Source organism: Pristiophorus japonicus, chromosome 20 (assembly GCF_044704955.1).
Source record: "Pristiophorus japonicus isolate sPriJap1 chromosome 20, sPriJap1.hap1, whole genome shotgun sequence".
Classification (NCBI taxonomy): Eukaryota; Metazoa; Chordata; class Chondrichthyes; family Pristiophoridae; genus Pristiophorus; species Pristiophorus japonicus.
In genome coordinates, this window is record NC_091996.1 from 94,711,926 (window position 1) to 94,730,260 (window position 18,335).

Below are 18,335 nucleotides of genomic sequence, written 5' to 3' on the forward strand. Positions count from 1 at the left end.
GCGCGTGTCCACGCGTCCGTGTGTACTCGGTTGTGTGCGCCCCTGTGCGTGGTTGCATATTCGGCTGCACGCGTTCCCATGCGTGGGTGTGTACTCGGTTGTACACATGCCCATGCATGCCTGCATTCTCGCTTGCGTGTGTCCGGGCACACACCCATGCACGTGTGCGCATCAAGGTGTAAAGGAGAATAAGGTGATTGAGGACAGAGCTACTCGAGGTGTATAAAATAGTGAACGGAATACATGAGGATGGCTCAGCCTGTCACTACAGAGTATGCCAGGAGACCAGGCGCAGAGGGCTGACAATTCAGACAGTAAATTTAGAACCGATAATGGGAGGAGATACTTCACCTCACCAGGCAGCGTGAGGGAATGGCCAAACCCATCGGCAACTGTATAACCCATGCGGATCTGCCTGGAATCATAGAATCCTACAGCATTGCCGGGGAGCCACTGGGCCCATCGAGCCTGTGCTGGCTCTGTGAGCGGGCGATCCCATCAGTCCCACTCCCCCTGCTCTCTCCCCACAGCCCGGTGAATGTTTCCCCGTCAAGTATTTATCCAATTCCCGGTTTGAAAGTTACTATCGAATCTGCTCCCACCGCCCTTTCAGGCAGCGCGTTCCCGATCACAACAACTCACTGCGTAAACACATTCTCCCCATCTCCCCCTCTGGTTCCATCGCCGATTATCATCAATCTGTGACCCTCTGGTTACCGACCCTCCTGCCCCCGGGAACAGTCTCTCCTTATTTACTCCATCAAAACCCCTCGTGATTCCGAACACCTCGATCAAATCTCCCCTTAACCTTCTCTGCTCCGAGGAGAACAACCCCAGCTTCTCCGGTCTCTGCACCTCACTGTCGTCCCTCATCCCCCGGGGACCATTCTGGTCAATCTCCTCCGCACCCTCGCCAAGGCCGTGACATCCTTCCTAAAGTACGGTGTCCAGAATTGGCCTCAGTACGCCAGCTGGAGCTTGGCCAATGTTGCCCAAATGTTTTTTTTCAGTGCGTGGCGCGTTCCAATTTTCCCGCCTGCGCGGTGATTTCCGTTGAGAAGCCGGTGAGCGACCTCCAGACTGGGGGAACATTGTCCCGAGTCATCTCTCCTTCACCTCCCGGCCCGACCGTTTCTTTTGGACCTTTACACTCAGGCGAAACATCAACCGTGTAAAAGCTGTATTTTTTCAGAAGCAAAGTGCAGTGACCACTCCCTCTCCCTCTCCCGACAGGGCGTGCGCTTCCAACAACACGTTTTATGGAACGCCGCTTCCCCATCCCCGGAACAACAGCGGCATCCTCTTCAACATGCAATGGAAAATCAGCAACTATGTTAACACCACCGTCTTCTTTGTGTCCGTCTTCCAGTACATCACCATCGCGTTCGTGTTCTCCATGGGTAAACCCTTCCGCAAACCCATCTCCACCAACTGTGAGTATCCCAGCGGGGGCTGGGGGCCGGGGGCGGGAGACGTCAGAGGGGTTAGCGGCAGCTCGCCCCCTGAGTCAGCGACGGCTGGGTTCCAGGCCCTGCTCCGGTGACTTGAGCCCATCATCCAGGCCAGCATTCCCACGTGCTGCACTGAAGGAGTGCCGCACTGTCGGAGGGGCCGCACTGTCGGAGGGGCCGCACTGAAGGAGTGCCGCACTGTCGGAGGGGCAGTACTGAGGGAGTGCCGCACTGTCGGAGGGGCAGTACTGAGGGAGTGCTGCACTGCGCTGTCGGAGGGGCAGTACTGAGGGAGTGCCGCACTGTCGGAGGGGCAGTACTGAGGGAGTGCCGCACTGCGCTGTCGGAGGGGCAGTACTGAGGGAGTGCCGCACTGTCGGAGGGGCAGTACTGAGGGAGTGCCGCACTGCGCTGTCGGAGGGGCCGCACTGAGGGAGTGCCGCACTGTCGGAGGGGCAGTACTGAGGGAGCGCCGCACTGCGCTGTCGGAGGGGCAGTACTGAAGGAGTGCCGCACTGTCGGAGGGGCAGTACTGAGGGAGTGCCGCACTGCGCTGTCGGAGGGGCAGTACTGAGGGAGTGCCGCACTGTCGGAGGGGCAGTACTGAGGGAGTGCCGCACTGCGCTGTCGGAGGGGCCGCACTGAGGGAGTGCCGCACTGTCGGAGGGGCAGTACTGAGGGAGTGCCGCACTGCGCTGTCGGAGGGGCAGTACTGAGGGAGTGCCGCACTGCGCTGTCGGAGGGGCAGTACTGAGGGAGCGCCGCACTGTCGGAGGGGCAGTACTGAGGGAGCGCCGTACCGCGCTGTCGGAGGGGCAGTACTGAGGGAGTGCCGCACTGCGCTGTCGGAGGGGCAGTACTGAGGGAGCGCCGTACCGCGCTGTCGGAGGGGCAGTACTGAGGGAGCGCCGTACTGTCGGAGGGGCGGTACTGAGGGAGCGCTGCACTGTCGGAGGGGCAGTACTGAGGGAACGCCGCACTGTCGGAGGGGCAGTACTGAGGGAGCGCCGCACTGTTGGAGGGGCAGGGCTGAGGGAGCGCCGCACTGTCGGAGGGGCGGTACTGAGGGAGAGCCGCACTGTCGGAGGGGCGGTACTGAGGGAGCGCCGCACTGTCGGAGGGGCTGTACTGAGGGAGCGCCGCACTGTCGGAGGGGCAGTACTGAGGGAGAGCCGCATTGTCGGAGAGGCAGTACTGAGGGAGAGCCGCACTGTCGGAGGAGCGGTACTGAGGGAGCGCCGCACTGTCGGAGGGGCGGTACTGAGGGAGAGCCGCACTGTCGGAGGGGCAGTACTGAGGGAGCGCCGCACTGTCGGAGGGGCAGTACTGAGGGAGCGCCGTACCGCACTGTCGGAGGGGCAGTACTGAGGGAGCGCCATACTGCGCTGTCGGAGGGGCAGTACTGAGGGAGCGCCGTACTGCGCTGTCGGAGGGGCAGTACTGAGGGAGCGCCGTACTGCGCTGTCGGAGGGGCAGTACTGAGGGAGCGCCGTACTGCGCTGTTGGAGGGGCGGTACTGAGGGAGCGCCGCACTGTCGGAGGGGCGGTACTGAGGGAGCGCTGCACTGTCGGAGGGGCGGTACTGAGGGAGCGCCGCACTGTCGGAGGGGCAGTACTGAGGGAGAGCCGCACTGTCGGAGGGACAGTACTGAGGGAGCACCGCACTGTCGGAGGTGCCGTCTTGTGGATGAGATGTTAAACCGAGGCCCTGTCTGCCCTCTCAGGTGGATGTAAAAGATCCCACGGCCACTATTTGGAAGAAGAGCTGGGGAAGTTCTCACCGGTGTCCTGGGGCCAGTATTTATCCCTCGACCAACAGCTTAACAATTTTCTCCTCTCATCACTGATTCTGGGATCATGCTTTGTGCAAAAAAAATGGCTGCTGTGATTTCATTGTGTGTGTCAAGTGTTTTTAGATGATTCTGGGAGTTGTGATAAACTCAGTTCTTTGCTTTTTTCCCAGATTTATTCCTGGCTGTTCTGGTTATCCTTTACCTTTTCACTTTGTTCCTGATGCTCTTCCCAAGCAGCAATCTCGACACTTTTTTTGAGGTAGCACATCTCCTGATCTTATTCATCAATATTTGATATTTTTCTTCCCTCCCTCTGCCTTAAAAATCCCTCTTCCACTGAAGGCGTGAGTCGCCTCCGAGACAGAGGATTGTGGGTTCAAGCCCCACTTCATAGACTAGAGCACGATAACCCACACTGACACGCCCAGGGCAGTGCTGAGGGAGTGGCGCACTGTCGGAGGGGCAGTACTGAGGGAGTGCCGCACTGTCGGAGGGGCAGTACTGAGGGAGAGCCGCACTGTCAGAGGGGCAGTGCTGAGGGAGTGCTGCACTGTCGGAGGGGCGGTACTGAGGGAGTGCCGCACTGTCGGAGGGGCAGTGCTGAGGGAGTGCTGCACTGTCGGAGGGGCGGTACTGAGGGAGCGCCGCACTGTCGGAGGGGCAGTACTGAGAGAGAGCCGCACTGTCGGAGGGGCAGTACTGAGGGAGAGCCGCACTGTCAGAGGGGCAGTACTGAGGGAGAGCCGCACTGTCAGAGGGGCAGTGCTGAGGGAGTGCTGCACTGTCGGAGGGGCAGTACTGAGGGAGAGCCGCACTGTCAGAGGGGCAGTACTGAGGGAGTGCTGCACTGTCGGAGGGGCAGTACTGAGGGAGTGCTGCACTGTCGGAGTGCCGTCTTTCGGATGAGACGTTAAACCGAGGCCCCGTCTGCTCTCTCAGGTGGATGTAAAAGATCCCACGGCCACTATTCCGGAGAAGAGCAGGGGAGTTCTCCCTGGTGTCCTAGGGCCAATATTTATCCCTCAATCAACATCAGTAAAACAGATTATCTGGGTCATTATCACATTGCTGTTTGTGGGAGCTTGCTGTGCGCGTTTCCTACGTTACAACAGTGACTACACTTAAAAAAAAAAAGTACTTCATTGGCTGTAAAGTGCTTTGGGGTGCCCTGAATGTCGTGAAGGGTGCTGTCGAGATCCGGGGGGTGGGGTGTCAGCTGCGCAGGTCATTCTCTGACCCCTCACCCAAGTGACCAGGCAGGAAGGCCCCCGAACTTCCTCGGACTCTGCGTGGGCTGTGAGGTGCCGCAGAAACCCCCCCTCCACCCGTCTGAGGAGTCCCTTCTGGCGGCCGAGAGTTAGGGGTAAAAACAAGGCCGCGCCCCCCCCGAGTAATGCCGGGCTATTGGACTGCAGGGGGCCTCGGCCAATGTCCGCACTGGCGCACCATTAACAACAGGGGGCAGCGGACTGGTTCATTGTCCCGCTCTGTGAGCCCGAGACACGTGAGGGGAATGCTGACCCCGCACTGACCTGTGAACGGAGACAGAGCGGCTCGCGTTTGGCCACAGGGCGACCTATCGCGGTGGCCCCTTGGCCCTTCGGCTGTGACTAATCTCTCTCGCTCTCCGGTTTTCTTTCCCAGTTCGTCTGCATCCCTTACATCTGGAGGATCTACATTTTGCTGATGGTCGTCGGTCATTTTGCCCTCTCCGTCTTTCTGGAGGTAACATTTTCAATTCGATCACTCGATTCTTGTCACTCTCAGTCCCAAGGTGCTGCTCACTCCAGTCGCTCCCAGCCAGGTCTCGGTACCATAGAGAGGGGTGGATAGTGCAGAATCTCTGTATCCCCCTGTTCCCCAATGTGTCTCCTCTATATCCCTGTTCCCCAGTGTGCCCCCTCTATATCCCTGTTCCCCAGTGTGCCCCCTCTATATCCCTGTTCCCCAGTGTGCCCCCTCTATATCCCCCTGTTCCCCAATGTGTCTCCCTCTATATCCCTGTTCCCCAGTGTGCCCCCTCTATATCCCCCTGTTCCCCAGTGTGTCCCCTCTATATCCCCCTGTTCCCCAATGTGTCTCCCTCTATATCCCTGTTCCCCCAGTGTGTCCCTCTATATCCCTGTTCCCCAGTGTGTCCCCTCTATATCCCTGTTCCCCAGTGTGTCCCCCTCTATATCCCTGTTCCCCAGTGTGTCCCCTCTATATCCCTGTTCCCCAGTATGTCCCCTCTATATCCCCCTCTTCCCCAGTGTGTCCCCTATATATCCCTGTTCCCCAGTGTGTCCCCTCTATATCCCCCTGCTCCCCAGTGTGTCCCCCTCTATATCCCTGTTCCCCAGTGTGTCCCCTCTATATCCCCCTGATCCCCAGTGTGCCCCCTCTATATCCCTGTTCCCCAGTGTGTCCCCTCTATATCCCTGTTCCCCAGTGTGTCCCCTCTATATCCCCCTGTTCCCCAGTGTGTCCCCTCTATATCCCTGTTCCCCAGTGTGTCCCCTCTATATCCCTGTTCCCCAGTGTGTCCCCTCTATATCCCTGTTCCCCAGTGTGTCCCCTCTATATCCCTGTTCCCCAGTGTGTCCCCTCTATATCCCCCTGCTCCCCAGTGTGTCCCCCTCTATATCCCTGTTCCCCAGTGTGTCCGCTCTATATCCCCCTGTTTCCCAGTGTGTCCCCTCTATATCCCCCTGTTCCCCAGTGTGTCCCCTCTATATCCCTGTTCCCCCTCTATATCCCTGTTCCCCAGTGTGCCTCCTCCATATCCCTGTTCCCCAGTGTGCCCCCCTCTATATCCCTGTTCCCCAGTGTGCCTCCTCCATATCCCTGTTCCCCAGTGTGCCCCCCTCTATATCCCTGTTCCCCAGTGTGTCCCCTCTATATCCCTGTTCCCCAGTGTGTCCCCTCTGTATCCCTGTTCCCCAGTGTGTCTCCTCTATATCCCCCTGTTCCCCAGTGTGTCTCCTCTATATCCCCCTGTTCCCCAGTGTGCCCCCTCTATATCCCTGTTCCCCAGTGTGTCCCCTCTGTATCCTTGTTCCCCAGTGTGTCTCCTCTATATCCCTGTTCCCCAGTGTGTCCCCTCTATATCCATGTTCCCCCAGTGTGTCCCCTCTATATCTCTGTTCCCCAGTGTGTCCCCTCTATATCCATGTTCCCCCAGTGTGTCCCCTCTATATCTCTGTTCCCCAGTGTGCCCCCCTCTATATCTCTGTTCCCCAGTGTGCCCCCCTCTATATCCCTGTTCCCCCAGTGTGCCCCCCTCTATATCTCTGTTCCCCAGTGTGCCCCCTCTATATCTCTGTTCCCCAGTGTGCCCCCCTCTATATCCCTGTTTCCCAGTGTGCCCCCTCTATATCCATGTTCCCCCAGTGTGTCCCCTCTATATCTCTGTTCCCCATTGTGCCCCCTCTATATCCCTATTCCCCAGTGTGCCCCCTCTATATCCCCCTGTTCCCCAGTGTGTCCCCTCTATATCCCTGTTCCCCAGTGTGTCCCCCTCTATATCTCTGTTCCCCAGTGTGTCCCCTCTATATCCCTGTTCCCCAGTGTGTCCCCCTCTATATCTCTGTTCCCCAGTGTGTCCCCTCTATATCCCTGTTCCCCAGTGTGTCCCCCTCTATATCTCTGTTCCCCAGTGTGTCCCCTCTGTATCCCACCGTTTTCGGGCTCAGCTGTGAAGGATCCCACAGTCAAATGGCCTGCTGATACTATTCCGTCTGTGACATGAAGTAGGTGCGAGATATTGCAGAGCAGCGGGTCCCCATGGATCCGGTTACTCAGCTCGAGTGAGGGCCTTCAGGAGAGGAGGGGATGAATTGGGATATGGAGGTACTGAGGTTGAGAGGCACACGCTGCAGACTCGGGCAGTGAGTGCCGCTGCTAAGAACGGTTTCTGTTTTGCAGGAGGTGTTGACCAACAATCATCGCCTGTGGAACTGGCTGAGCCGCATGAACTGTCCATCTGCCTCGCTGGTGAAGCACAAGAGACTCCACCAGGAACTGCAGGACGACCCCTGCTGGCCCCCGCACACCACGCTCACATCACACAAGGCCACTGTACAGTAACTCAAGCTCACATAGCATATTTATCATTAAACGGTTGTACAGACTCCCGCTGGATGTGCGCTCATTTCAGCTCGGCTGAAGTACTCCTGAACTCCTCCTTCACATCTGTGTGTGTGAGCGCACAGCAACATAATGTGCCTCTGAAGTGTTAGTGTGAAAACTGTCGGAGGGACAGTACTGAGGGAGCGCCGCACTGCGCTGTCGGAGGGGCGGTACTGAGGGAGTGTCGGAGGGGCAGTGCTGAGCGAGCGCCGCGCTGTCAGAGGCGCAGTATTGAGGGAGCGCTGCATTGTCGGAGGGGCAGTACTGAGGGAGCGCCGCACTGTCGGAGGGGCAGTACTGAGGGAGCGCCGCACTGTCGGAGGGGCAGTACTGAGGGAGCGCTGCACTGTCGGAGGGGCAGTACTGAGGGAGCGCCGCACTGTCGGAGGGGCAGTACTGAGGGAGCGCCGCACTGCGCTGTCGGAGGGGCAGTACTGAGGGAGCGCCGCACTGTCGGAGGGGCAGTACTGAGGGAGCGCCGCGCTGTCAGAGGGGCAGTACTGAGGGAGCGCCGCACTGTCGGAGGGGCAGTACTGAGGGAGCGCCGCACTGTCAGAGGGGCAGTACTGAGGGAGCGCCGCGCTGTCGGAGGGGCAGTGCTGGGGGAGCGCTGCACTGTCGGAGGGGCAGTACTGAGGGAGCGCTGCACTGTCAGAGGGGCAGTACTGAGGGAGCGCCGCGCTGTCGGAGGGGCAGTACTGAGGGAGCGCTGCACTGTCGGAGGGGCAGTACTGAGGGAGCGCCGCACTGTCGGAGGGGCAGTACTGAGGGAGCGCCGCACTGCGCTGTCGGAGGGGCAGTACTGAGGGAGCGCCGCACTGTCGGAGGGGCAGTGCTGGGGGAGCGCCGCACTGTCGGAGGGGCAGTGCTGGGGGAGCGCTGCACTGTCAGAGGGGCAGTACTGAGGGAGCGTCGCACTGTCGGAGGGGCAGTACTGAGGGAGCGTCGCACTGTCGGAGGAGCAGTACTGAGGGAGCGCTGCACTGTCGGAGGGGCAGTACTGAGGGAGCGCCGCACTGTCGGAGGGACAGTACTGAGGGAGCGCCGCACTGTCGGAGGGGCAGTACTGAGGGAGCGCTGCACAGTCGGAGGGGCAGTACTGAGGGAGCGCTGCACTGTCGGAGGGGCAGTACTGAGGGAGCGCTGCACTGTCAGAGGGGCAGTACTGAGGGAGCGCTGCACTGTCGGAGGGGCAGTACTGAGGGAGCGCTGCACTGTCGGAGGGGCAGTGCTGGGGGAGTGCCTCACTGTCGGAGGGGCAGCACTGAGGGAGTGCCGCACTGTCCAGAGGGGCAGTACTGAGGGAGCGTCGCACTGTCGGAGGGGCAGTACTGAGGGAGCGTCGCACTGTCGGAGGGGCAGTACTGAGGGAGCGCCGCACTGTCGGAGGGGCAGTACTGAGGGAGCGTCGCACTGTCGGAGGGGCAGTACTGAGGGAGTGCCTCACTGTCGGAGGGGCAGCACTGAGGGAGTGCCTCACTGTCGGAGGGGCAGTACTGAGGGAGTGCCTCACTGTCGGAGGGGCAGTACTGAAGAAGTGCCGCACTGTCGGAGGTACCTTATTTCGGATGGGACATTAAACCGGCCCTGTCTGCTCTCTCAGGTGGAAGTTAAAGGTCTCATGGCACTATTTCGAAGAAGAGCAGGTGAGTTATCCCTGGTGTCTGGTGAACATTTATCCCTGAACCAACATCACTAAATCACATTGCTGTTTGTGGGAGCTTGCTGTGCGCAAATTCACATTTCCCACATTACAACAGTGACTACACTTCAAAAAGTACTTCATTGGCTGTAAAGCGCTTTGAGTAGTCCTGAAGTTGTGAAAGGCGCTATATAAATGCAAGTCTTTATTTCCGTGGTGTCCCCCCTCCTACACGTTGTTCTCCTCCCCGTGTTGAAGTCAAGACTCCTCACCTCCGACTCGATCCAATTCTTTCTGAGGACCGAGGGCTGAGTGCTGCTCGACTCCCTCACTCTCCCCTCCCTCACCTCCCTCAGCTTCTCATCCCCTCCCTCATCCTCACACTCCTCTCCCTCACCCACCCTCGCCTCACCCCTCCCTCCCTCACCTCTCCCTCATCCAATCAGTAGGGTTTGAACAGCCTCACCAGTGTAAGCTCGCCACTACCTCCTGACTTGCCTCGTCTGGCCTGTCACACGTTGCCACCGCTGTGTGGGCCCAAACTCTGGGCCTTGGCCCCTTGGGATATTCTCGGGGCGGCGGGGATGGAAACAATTGGCGATAAACGTGAGCACACACCTGTTGCTGAAGCAAAGCGGTTTATTGTCCATCCGTTACAGTGTGGAGGCGAGCGGGTTTGGCAGAAGGGAAGCGATCTCTCCACATTGGGCTGGAAGGAGAGTTGCTGGCTGTGCGATGGATGCTGTGCGTGTACGCTGGGGGGGTCACGGTGAGAGTGTCACATCACTCGCCCTATCCGCTGCTAACATCTTACTGTTTTATTCACAAGGTGGGACGGTGGAGTCAGTGTGCCCCAGACTGAGGGCCTCACTCTGCAGGCTCCAAAGCTCCAAAGGGAAGTGGGTTCCAAATCAATTAATGATGGGGTCAGTGAAATAATGGGAAATGGAGAAAGGCGACAGTGTAGAGGGAGCTTTACTCTGTATCTAACCCCCTGTACCTGCCCTGGGAGTGTTTGATGGGACAGTGTAGAGGGAGCTTTACTCTGTATCTAACCCCCTGTCCCTGCCCTGGGAGTGTTTGATGGGACAGTGTAGAGGGAGCTTTACTCTGTATCTAACCCCCTGTACCTGCCCTGGGAGTGTTTGATGGGACAGTGTAGAGGGAGCTTTACTCTGTATCTAACCCCCTGTACCTGCCCTGGGAGTGTGTGATGGGACAGTGCAGAGGGAGTTTTACTCTGTATCTAACCCCCTGTACCTGCCCTGGGAGTGTTTGATGGGGACAGTGTAGAGAGAGCTTTACTCTGTATCTAACCCCCTGTACCTGCCCTGGGAGTGTTTGATGGGACAGTGTAGAGGGAGCTTTACTCTGTATATAACCCCGTGCTGTACCTGCCCTGGGAGTGTTTGATGGGACAGTGTAGAGGGAGCTTTACTCTGTATCTAACCCCGTGCTGTACCTGCCCTGGGAGTGTTTGATGGGACAGTGTAGAGGGAGCTTTACTCTGTATCTAACCCCCTGTACTTGCCCTGGGAGTGTTTGATGCGACAGTGTAGAGGGAGCTTTACTCTGTATCTAACCCCCTGTACCTACCCTGGGAGTGTTTGATGGGACAGTGTAGAGGGAGCTTTACTCTGTATCTAACCCCCTGTACTTGCCCTGGGAGTGTTTGATGGGACAGTGTAGAGGGAGCTTTACTCTGTCTCTAACCCCCTGTACCTGCCCTGGGAGTGTTTGATGGGAGGTTCTCAACAATATTTGAATCATAAAAAGGAGACACTGCAGTGTGGCCCCTGGTATGGTGCTAAGATGCTACTCGGGGAACGAGAGGGAAAGCTGTATCAACATTCAGCTGGTGAGGGGACAGGGGCCAACAGGTCAGGCAGAGACTGCACAGGACAACCCGCTCTGAAAGCAAACTGCCGCAGGTTTGGCATCAGCGAGGTGCGATTTATCGGTGCTTCAGTCATTGTCCTCGTGCAGTGTCGAGTCTCTCTCAGCTCAGGATATCCCCCACATTCCAGTGTGGGCACTTCTCGAGCAGGTACCTCTTTCCTGTCAATTACAGGAGTTCGAAATGTTACAATCTGTACAATTCTTCATTTTTATTGTGGGTACAGTGTCAGCAGTGGGTCGTACCCTCGCCTCTGTCAGAAGGTCGTGGCTTCGAGCCCTACACCACAGACTGGAGCACATAAACCTAGGCCGACACTCCCAGTGAAGTACTGAGGGAGCACCGCACTGTCGGAGGGGCGGTACTGAGGGAGCACCGCACTGTCGGAGGGGCGGTACTGAGGGAGCACCGCACTGTCGGAGGGGCAGTACTGAGGGAGTGCCGCACTGTCGGAGGGGCAGTACTGAGGGAGCGCCGCACTGTCGGAGGGGCAGTACTGAGGGAGCGATGGACTGTCAGAGGGGCAGTATTGAGGGAGCGCCGCACTGTCGGAGGGGCAGTACTGAGGGAGCGCCGCACTGTCGGAGGGGCAGTACTGAGGGAGCGCCGCACTGTCGGAGGGGCAGTACTGAGGGAGCGCCGCACTGTCGGAGGGGCCGTCTTTCAGATGAGACGTTAAACCGAGGCCCCGTCTGCTCTCTCAGGTGGATGTAAAAGATCCCATGGCTTCATTCAAAAAAGAGCAGGGGAGTTATCCCCGGTGTCCTGAGGCGAATATTTGTACCCCAACCAACATCACAAAATAAACAGATTATCTGGGTCACTATTACATTGCTGTGTGTGGGAGCTTGCTGTGCACAAATTGGCTGCCGCGTTTCCCACAATACAACAGTGACCACATTCCAAAAGTACTTCATTGGCTGTGAGGCGCTTTGGGACGTCTGGAGGGGGTGAAAGGCGCTATATAAATGCAAGTCTTTTTTATTATTTGGGTAATTTTCGATTTTTTTAAATTGTAGAATCTCACGGCCCAGGAGGAGGCCATTGGGCCCATCGAGCCTGTGCCGGCTCTGTGAGCGAGCGATCCAATCAGTCCCACTCCCCCTGCTCTTTCCCCACATCCCGGTGAATGTTTCTCCGTCAAGGACTGATCCAAATCAGCAGCAGTGCCCCTTTGTGCCGATGTTAAACCGAGGCCCCGTTTGCCTGCTCCATGGGCTGAGGTAGGTGTTCAAGATGCCACGCCACTATTTGAAGAGGTGCAAGGAGTTCTCAGCCTTTGTGGGAGCTTGCTGTGCGCAAATGAGCCTATGAAACAACAGTGGCTGCACTGCAGCACAGTGCATTGAACATGGTGATTTGAGAAGCCAAAGGAGCTGTATAAATCCACCTTCCTCGGCCAGGCTCAGTCACGATGAGTATTTAGGCCCCGGGTCATCGGGCAGCAGTTGGTCAGGACTCCGCTCACCCACCCTGCACAATCGGAGCAGCTGGGTATCGGGGCAGCAGGACCTGCCGAGGCTGTGTCTAGGCCTGTCACTCGGTCTGACCCAGTGACCCGCTCACTCCTCACACACGTAACCACACGCTTTCTGGGATTCACACATTCCAATGGGCCAGTGCTGGGGATAGAGCCAGGGCTCACTCTGTCTCTGCATCTGTGTCTCTCTCTGTCTGTCTGTGTGTCTCTCAGTCTGTCTCTCTCTGTCTCTGCGTCTGTGTCTCTCTCTGTCTGTCTGTGTGTCTCTCAGTCTGTATCTGCGTCTGTGTCTCTCTCTGTCTGTCTGTGTGTCTCTCAGTCTGTCTCTCTCTGTCTCTGCGTCTGTGTCTCTCTCTGTCTGTCTGTGTGTCTCTCAGTCTCTCAGTCTGTCTCTGCGTCTGTGTCTCTCTCTGTCTGTCTGTGTGTCTCTCAGTCTGTCTCTCTCTGTCTCTGCGTCTGTGTCTCTCTCTGTCTGTCTGTGTCTCTCAGTCTGTCTCTGCGTCTGTGTCTCTCTCTGTCTGTCTGTGTGTCTCTCTCTGTCTCTGCGTCTGTATCTCTCTCTGTCTGTCTGTGTGTCTCTCAGTCTGTCTCTGCGTCTGTGTCTCTATCTGTCTGTCTGTGTGTCTCTCAGTCTGTCTCTGCGTCTGTGTCTCTCTCTGTCTGTCTGTGTGTCTCTCAGTCTGTCTCTCTCTGTCTCTGCGTCTGTGTCTCTGTCTGTCTGTGTGTCTCTCAGTCTGTCTCTGCGTCTGTGTCTCTCTCTGTCTGTCTGTGTGTCTCTCAGTCTGTCTCTCTCTGTCTCTGCGTCTGTGTCTCTCTCTGTCTGTCTGTGTGTCTCTCAGTCTGTCTCTGCGTCTGTGTCTCTCTCTGTCTGTCTGTGTGTCTCTCAGTCTGTCTCTCTCTGTCTCTGCGTCTGTATCTCTCTCTGTCTGTCTGTGTGTCTCTCAGTCTGTCTCTCTCTGTCTTTCATTGTCTCTGTCGTTCTCTCTCTCTCTCTCTCTCTCTCTCTGTGTCTCTGTCTGTCTCTTTCTGTCTTTCATTGTCTCTCTTGGTCTCCCCCTACTGTCTCCCTCTCTCTCTCTTTCAGTCTGTCTCTCTCTCTCTATCTCGGTCTCTCTCTCTGTCTCCCTCTCTCAGTCTGTCTCTCTCTGTCTGTCTGTCTTTCATTGTCTCTGTCCTTCTCTGTCTGTCTCTCTCTCGGTCCCTCTCTTGTTCCTTCCCTCTCTCCCTCTCTCTCCCTCTGTCTTTCATCCTTTCTCTGTTTCGTTCTCTCTCACAGGCTGGGGCTCGTTCTCTCTCTCAGTCTCTCTCGCGAGGAGCCATTTTGTACCTTTCTTGCTGCAACTACATTTCTTGGTTTTGGCTTTGATCACTCGAACTGCGGCTCCTTTGCACCCCACCTTACCACTGGGCAGTTCTGTAAAACAGAAAGAGAGGGTGAGGCGATGCAGGACCCTTGTCCCCGTGCCGTTCCCCCACCCACGGGGCATGTTTGCAGCCCAGCTCACAGATCTCCATCACCAAAATGGTTCAGTTTGAAAGGAGACTGGTTTTGCCAACAGGCGCCCTGTAAGGGATAAATTGTAGGAGTTGCAAATAGGTGGTCAGAACAATGCTGAAGGTAGTGAACTAATCCGTATTAGGAGGGTCTGAGAAATTGCCAATGTATGTAACACTTGCTTATGTAGGTTTGGAACAAAGCAACAACACATTAAACTGTAGCCTCAGCCTTAGTAACAGCCGAAGTCAGCAGGTTTTGATTGGAAGTCTCTGAGGAAGGGATATGGAAGCCAGTATTTTGGTACAGTTACTCTAGGCGACACAAAGACTGGGGCAGACGGCAAATAATGGAACAACACAATGATGGGAGATGGGCAATTGCATGTACCACTCAGAGCCAGTCTGTTAAGAGACGACAAATCAGTGTAACTCTGCTGATAGCAATAGACCTAGCGATGATTTTGTAGGAGGGGAGCTCCACTCCAAAACCTGTATAAATTATTCTCGAAACCTCTTGTATTTCGAAGGTTTTAAACTTCCCGTGCTTTGCTCGTAATAAAACTGGTAAACCTGAGGTTTCGTCTGTTTACTTCCGTGGTCGTTATACAGTGGGAGCTGGGCGAGGTGTCGATTAACTATATCAGTTAGTCCACGCCGAGGGAGAGGAGCCTCCCTTTTACCCCTATATGCCCTGTAAAGTCCTGTCCCCTCAGTACAGATTCACACGAGGCATGTAGTGAAGTCAAGGTCACTCTGGACCTGCACCTTTATTTCACAGCTCTGGAATGCTGAGACCTGTCCTTATATAACTGTCTCTTGCAAGTGCACCCTGGTGGTAAGGTATGCTGGTGGTTACAGGTCATATCTTATTACAGTCATGTACAGCATGTTAGGATACAGTTATATATAATAATGTAAGATACATGACATCACCCTCCCCCAAGGTCTTGTTGTCTTTATAGGTTCAGTCTCTCAGGTGGTCTACGCTCTCGCGTGGAGCGTCTGAGTTGTGGTTCAGTTATTTGCCTTGGTGTCTGTTTTTCTTTGGGTGTGGTTGCTGGTATCTCGCCTGGGCTGTCTGTTTCGATTGGTGTGATTGTTGTTGACTCGCCTGGGCTGTCTGTTGGGATTGCCCTTTCCTCAGGTTGTTCCCTCTGTCTGTCCACCAGGTGTGGTGCGAGTTCCACATTGCAGGCTGCCTCTGGTTCCGCAGTGTTGTTGGTAAATCTGCTTTTGACTTGGGTCTACATGCCTCCGGCAGGTTTTGCCATTGTCCATTTGAACTACCAATAGCCTGTTTCCTTCCTTGCCCGTTACTGTCCCTGCAAGCCATTTGGGACCCTTGCCATAGTTTAGTACAAATACTTTGTCCCCTATCTCATTCCATCTCCCCCTCGAATTTCTGTCATGGTACTCAGTCAGCTTACGGCGCTTTGCCTCAACGATTTCGTGCATGTCTGGGAGGATTAATGAGAGCCTTGTTTTTAAAATCCTTTTCATCAACAGTTACGCGGGGGGATCCCAGTCAATGAGTGCGGTCGAGATCTGTATGCCAGCAGCAGTCGCGACAGAAAACCCTGCAGCGTGGGACCTTGGATTTTAAGCATGCCTTGTTTAATGATTTGCACTGCTCTCTCCGCCTGGCCGTTGGAGGCCGCCTTGAACGGTGCCGTCTTGACGTGATTTATGCCGTGGTCAATTATAAAATCTGTGTCAGGGATTCCGTGCGTTGCAAACATGGTTGCGAGGCTCTCCACAGTGGTGGAGGTTGTGCTCGAGTTTAAAATGGTGCATTCGATCCACTTTGAAAATGCATCTACAACTACGAGGAACATTTTGCCCATGAATGGGCCCGCATAGTCTACGTGTACCAGCGACCACGGTTTGGTAGGCCAGGGCCAGGGTCTCAGGGGAGCCTCCCTGGGGGCATTCCTGAGTTGGGCACAAATGGTGCACCTTCGGACGCAGAGCTCCAAGTCTGCAATAATACCAGGCCACCTGACGTGGGATCTGGCTATGGCCTTCATGAGAACGATCCCTGGTGCTCGCGGTGGAGCTCCTGGACAAATGCCTCTCTGCCTCGCAGAGGCATGACTACTCGGCTGCCCCACATCAGGCAGTCTGCTTGTAGTGATAGCTCATGCATGCGCCTGTGAAAGGGTTTTAATTCCTCGGGGCAGGCATTGCGAGCCTCTGCCCAGTCACCGGTTAGGACACATCTTTTTACTAAGGATAACGTGGGGTCGCTGGCCGTCCAGGCTCTGATTTGGCGAGCCGTCATGGGCGAACTTGTGGACTCAAAGGCATTGATTGCCATGACTATCTCACAGTCTTGTTCGTCAGACCCTTCCGTGGTCTCCAGGGGTAGCCTGCTGAGCGCGTCGGCACAGTTGTCTGTGCCTGGTCTGTGCCTTATGGTATAGTCGTAGGACGCCAGCATGAGTGCCCACCGGTGAATTCGCGCCGAGGCGTTGCCGTTTATTGCCTTGCTCTCGGATAGGAGGGACGTGAGGGGCTTGTGGTCGGTTTCTAACGCGAACTTGGCCCCGAAAAGGTATTGGTGCATCTTTTTGACACCGTACACGCACGCGAGCGCCTCCTTCCCTACCATTCTGTACCCGCGCTCCGCCCGCGAAAGTGACCTGGAGGCATAAGCTATGGGTTGTAATTTGCCCGCATGTTGCAAAACGCACCCGACCCCATCCTCGTCGCCACTGTAAAGTCCTGACCCCTCAGTACAGATTCACACGAGGCCTGTAGTGAAGTCAAGGTCACTCTGGACCTGCACCTTTATTTCACAGCTCTGGAATGCTGCACTTGCCTGAGACCTGTCCTTATATATCTGTCTCTTGCAAGTGCACCCCTGGTGGTAAGGTATGCTGGTGGTTACAGGTCATATCTTATTACAGTCATGTATAGCATGTTAGGGTACAGTTATATATAATAATGTAAGATACATGACATGCCCCACGCGCTGAGCTCCCACATCGAAGGACAGGGTGGCAACGTATCGACGCAGATGACAGACGTTCCCGCCCCGGGCAGAGGGGGGTCGAGGACACGGCCCCAACTGGACAATGGGACCACCTCGCGACTCGCACTGTGCTCGGGGCAAAGGGTTACCCATAGCAGCTCTCGTTTCTGCACCCCCCCCCCCCCCCCCCGTCAATTTTAATTTTTCTGCCCCCACCCCCAGGAGCAGCTCCACAGGCCCCAGTCTCCCCTCCCAGTGTCCACCAGACACCTCTGGGCCTTCACCGCAATATTCAACTCGCCCTTCTACACGCCTTCCCGGAGGGTCACTGTTGCTGATCAGCATCTGATTTTCTTCCCCCACTGCCCCCTCCCAAGTCCGGGGCTAATCCTCGCGCCCCCCCCCCCACCCCACCCAACTGTTGCTCAATCGTGACCAGCTAAGTCACTGTCCTGTTCCGCCTGCGCCCCCCCCCACAATACATTTACAGCGATGGGTTACAGGGTGCGGGCCACTGAGAGGAATACTCACTCCTGCAGTAACAGATGAGCTCTGCCTTCTGCAATCCTGTAACACGTGGGTTCGGCCAGGAACTCTCTGCAACAAAGAAAGCACCAAACATTCATCAGGGGCAAACAGGAGATGCTGGGGACTGCATCTGCAGAGAGAGGCAGAGGGAGAGAGTGATGGAGGCAGAGTGTGTGTGAGGGGCAGGGAACGAGAGAGAGACAGAGGGAGCGAGAGAGGAAGTGAGAGAGAGGGAGTGAGAGAGGCAGAGGGCGTGTGAGAGAGGGAGAGAGAGTGATGGAGGCAGAGTGTGTGTGAGGGGCAGGGAGCGAGAGAGAGGCAGAGGGAGCGAGAGAGAGGCAGAGGGAGCGAGAGAGAGGAAGGGAGAGTGAGAGAGAGGAAGGGAGAGTGAGAGAGAGGAAGGGAGAGTGTGAGAGAGGAAGGGAGAGAGAGGCAGAGGGAGCGTGAGAGAGGCAGGGAGCGTGAGAGAGAGGCAGAGGGAGTGAGAGGCCGAGGGAGTGAGAGGCAGAGGGAGCGTGAGAGAGAGGCCGAGGGAGCGTGAGAGAGGCAGGGAGCGTGAGAGAGAGGCAGAGGGAGTGAGAGGCAGAGGGAGTGAGAGGCAGAGGGAGCGTGAGAGAGAGGCCGAGGGAGCGTGAGAGAGAGGCAGAGGGAGTGAGAGGCAGAGGGAGTGAGAGGCAGAGGGAGTGAGAGGCAGAGGGAGCGTGAGAGAGGCAGGGAGAGCGTGAGAGAGAGGCCGAGGGAGCGTGAGAGAGGCAGGGAGCGTGAAAGAGAGGCAGAGGGAGTGAGAGGCAGAGGGAGCGTGAGAGAGAGGCCGAGGGAGCGTGAGAGAGGCAGGGAGAGAGAGAGTGTCGGTTGTTTCAAGGTTTGGATCTAGTGCAACGCTCACTGTGTCAAATTTAAAAAAATTTGCATTTATAAAGCACCTTTAACACAATTATCAGACAAAATTTGACACCGAGCCAC

At 56.4% G+C, this 18,335-nt stretch overlaps 1 protein-coding gene across 8 annotated transcripts in view; it reads left to right on the forward strand.

Annotated features, from left to right (window-relative positions):
- Nucleotides 1-15,422, forward strand: part of LOC139232706 (polyamine-transporting ATPase 13A3-like) — a 99,812-nt gene extending 84,390 nt beyond the window's left edge. For 5 of the 8 annotated variants that reach the window (XM_070863185.1, XM_070863184.1, XM_070863188.1 and 2 more), the window contains 4 exons: nt 1,234-1,433; nt 3,415-3,503; nt 4,889-4,969; nt 7,151-7,356. In XM_070863185.1, coding sequence (XP_070719286.1) covers nt 1,234-1,433; nt 3,415-3,503; nt 4,889-4,969; nt 7,151-7,312 — 532 coding nt within the window. In that variant the 3' untranslated portion in view covers nt 7,313-7,356. Of the gene's footprint in view, nt 1-1,233; nt 1,434-3,414; nt 3,504-4,888; nt 4,970-7,150; nt 7,357-11,912; nt 12,122-15,376 lie in introns of those variants that run through there. The other 3 variants (XR_011588079.1, XM_070863186.1, XM_070863189.1) reach the window with 3 other exon arrangements.
- The last annotated feature ends 2,913 nt before the right edge of the window (nt 15,423-18,335 follow it).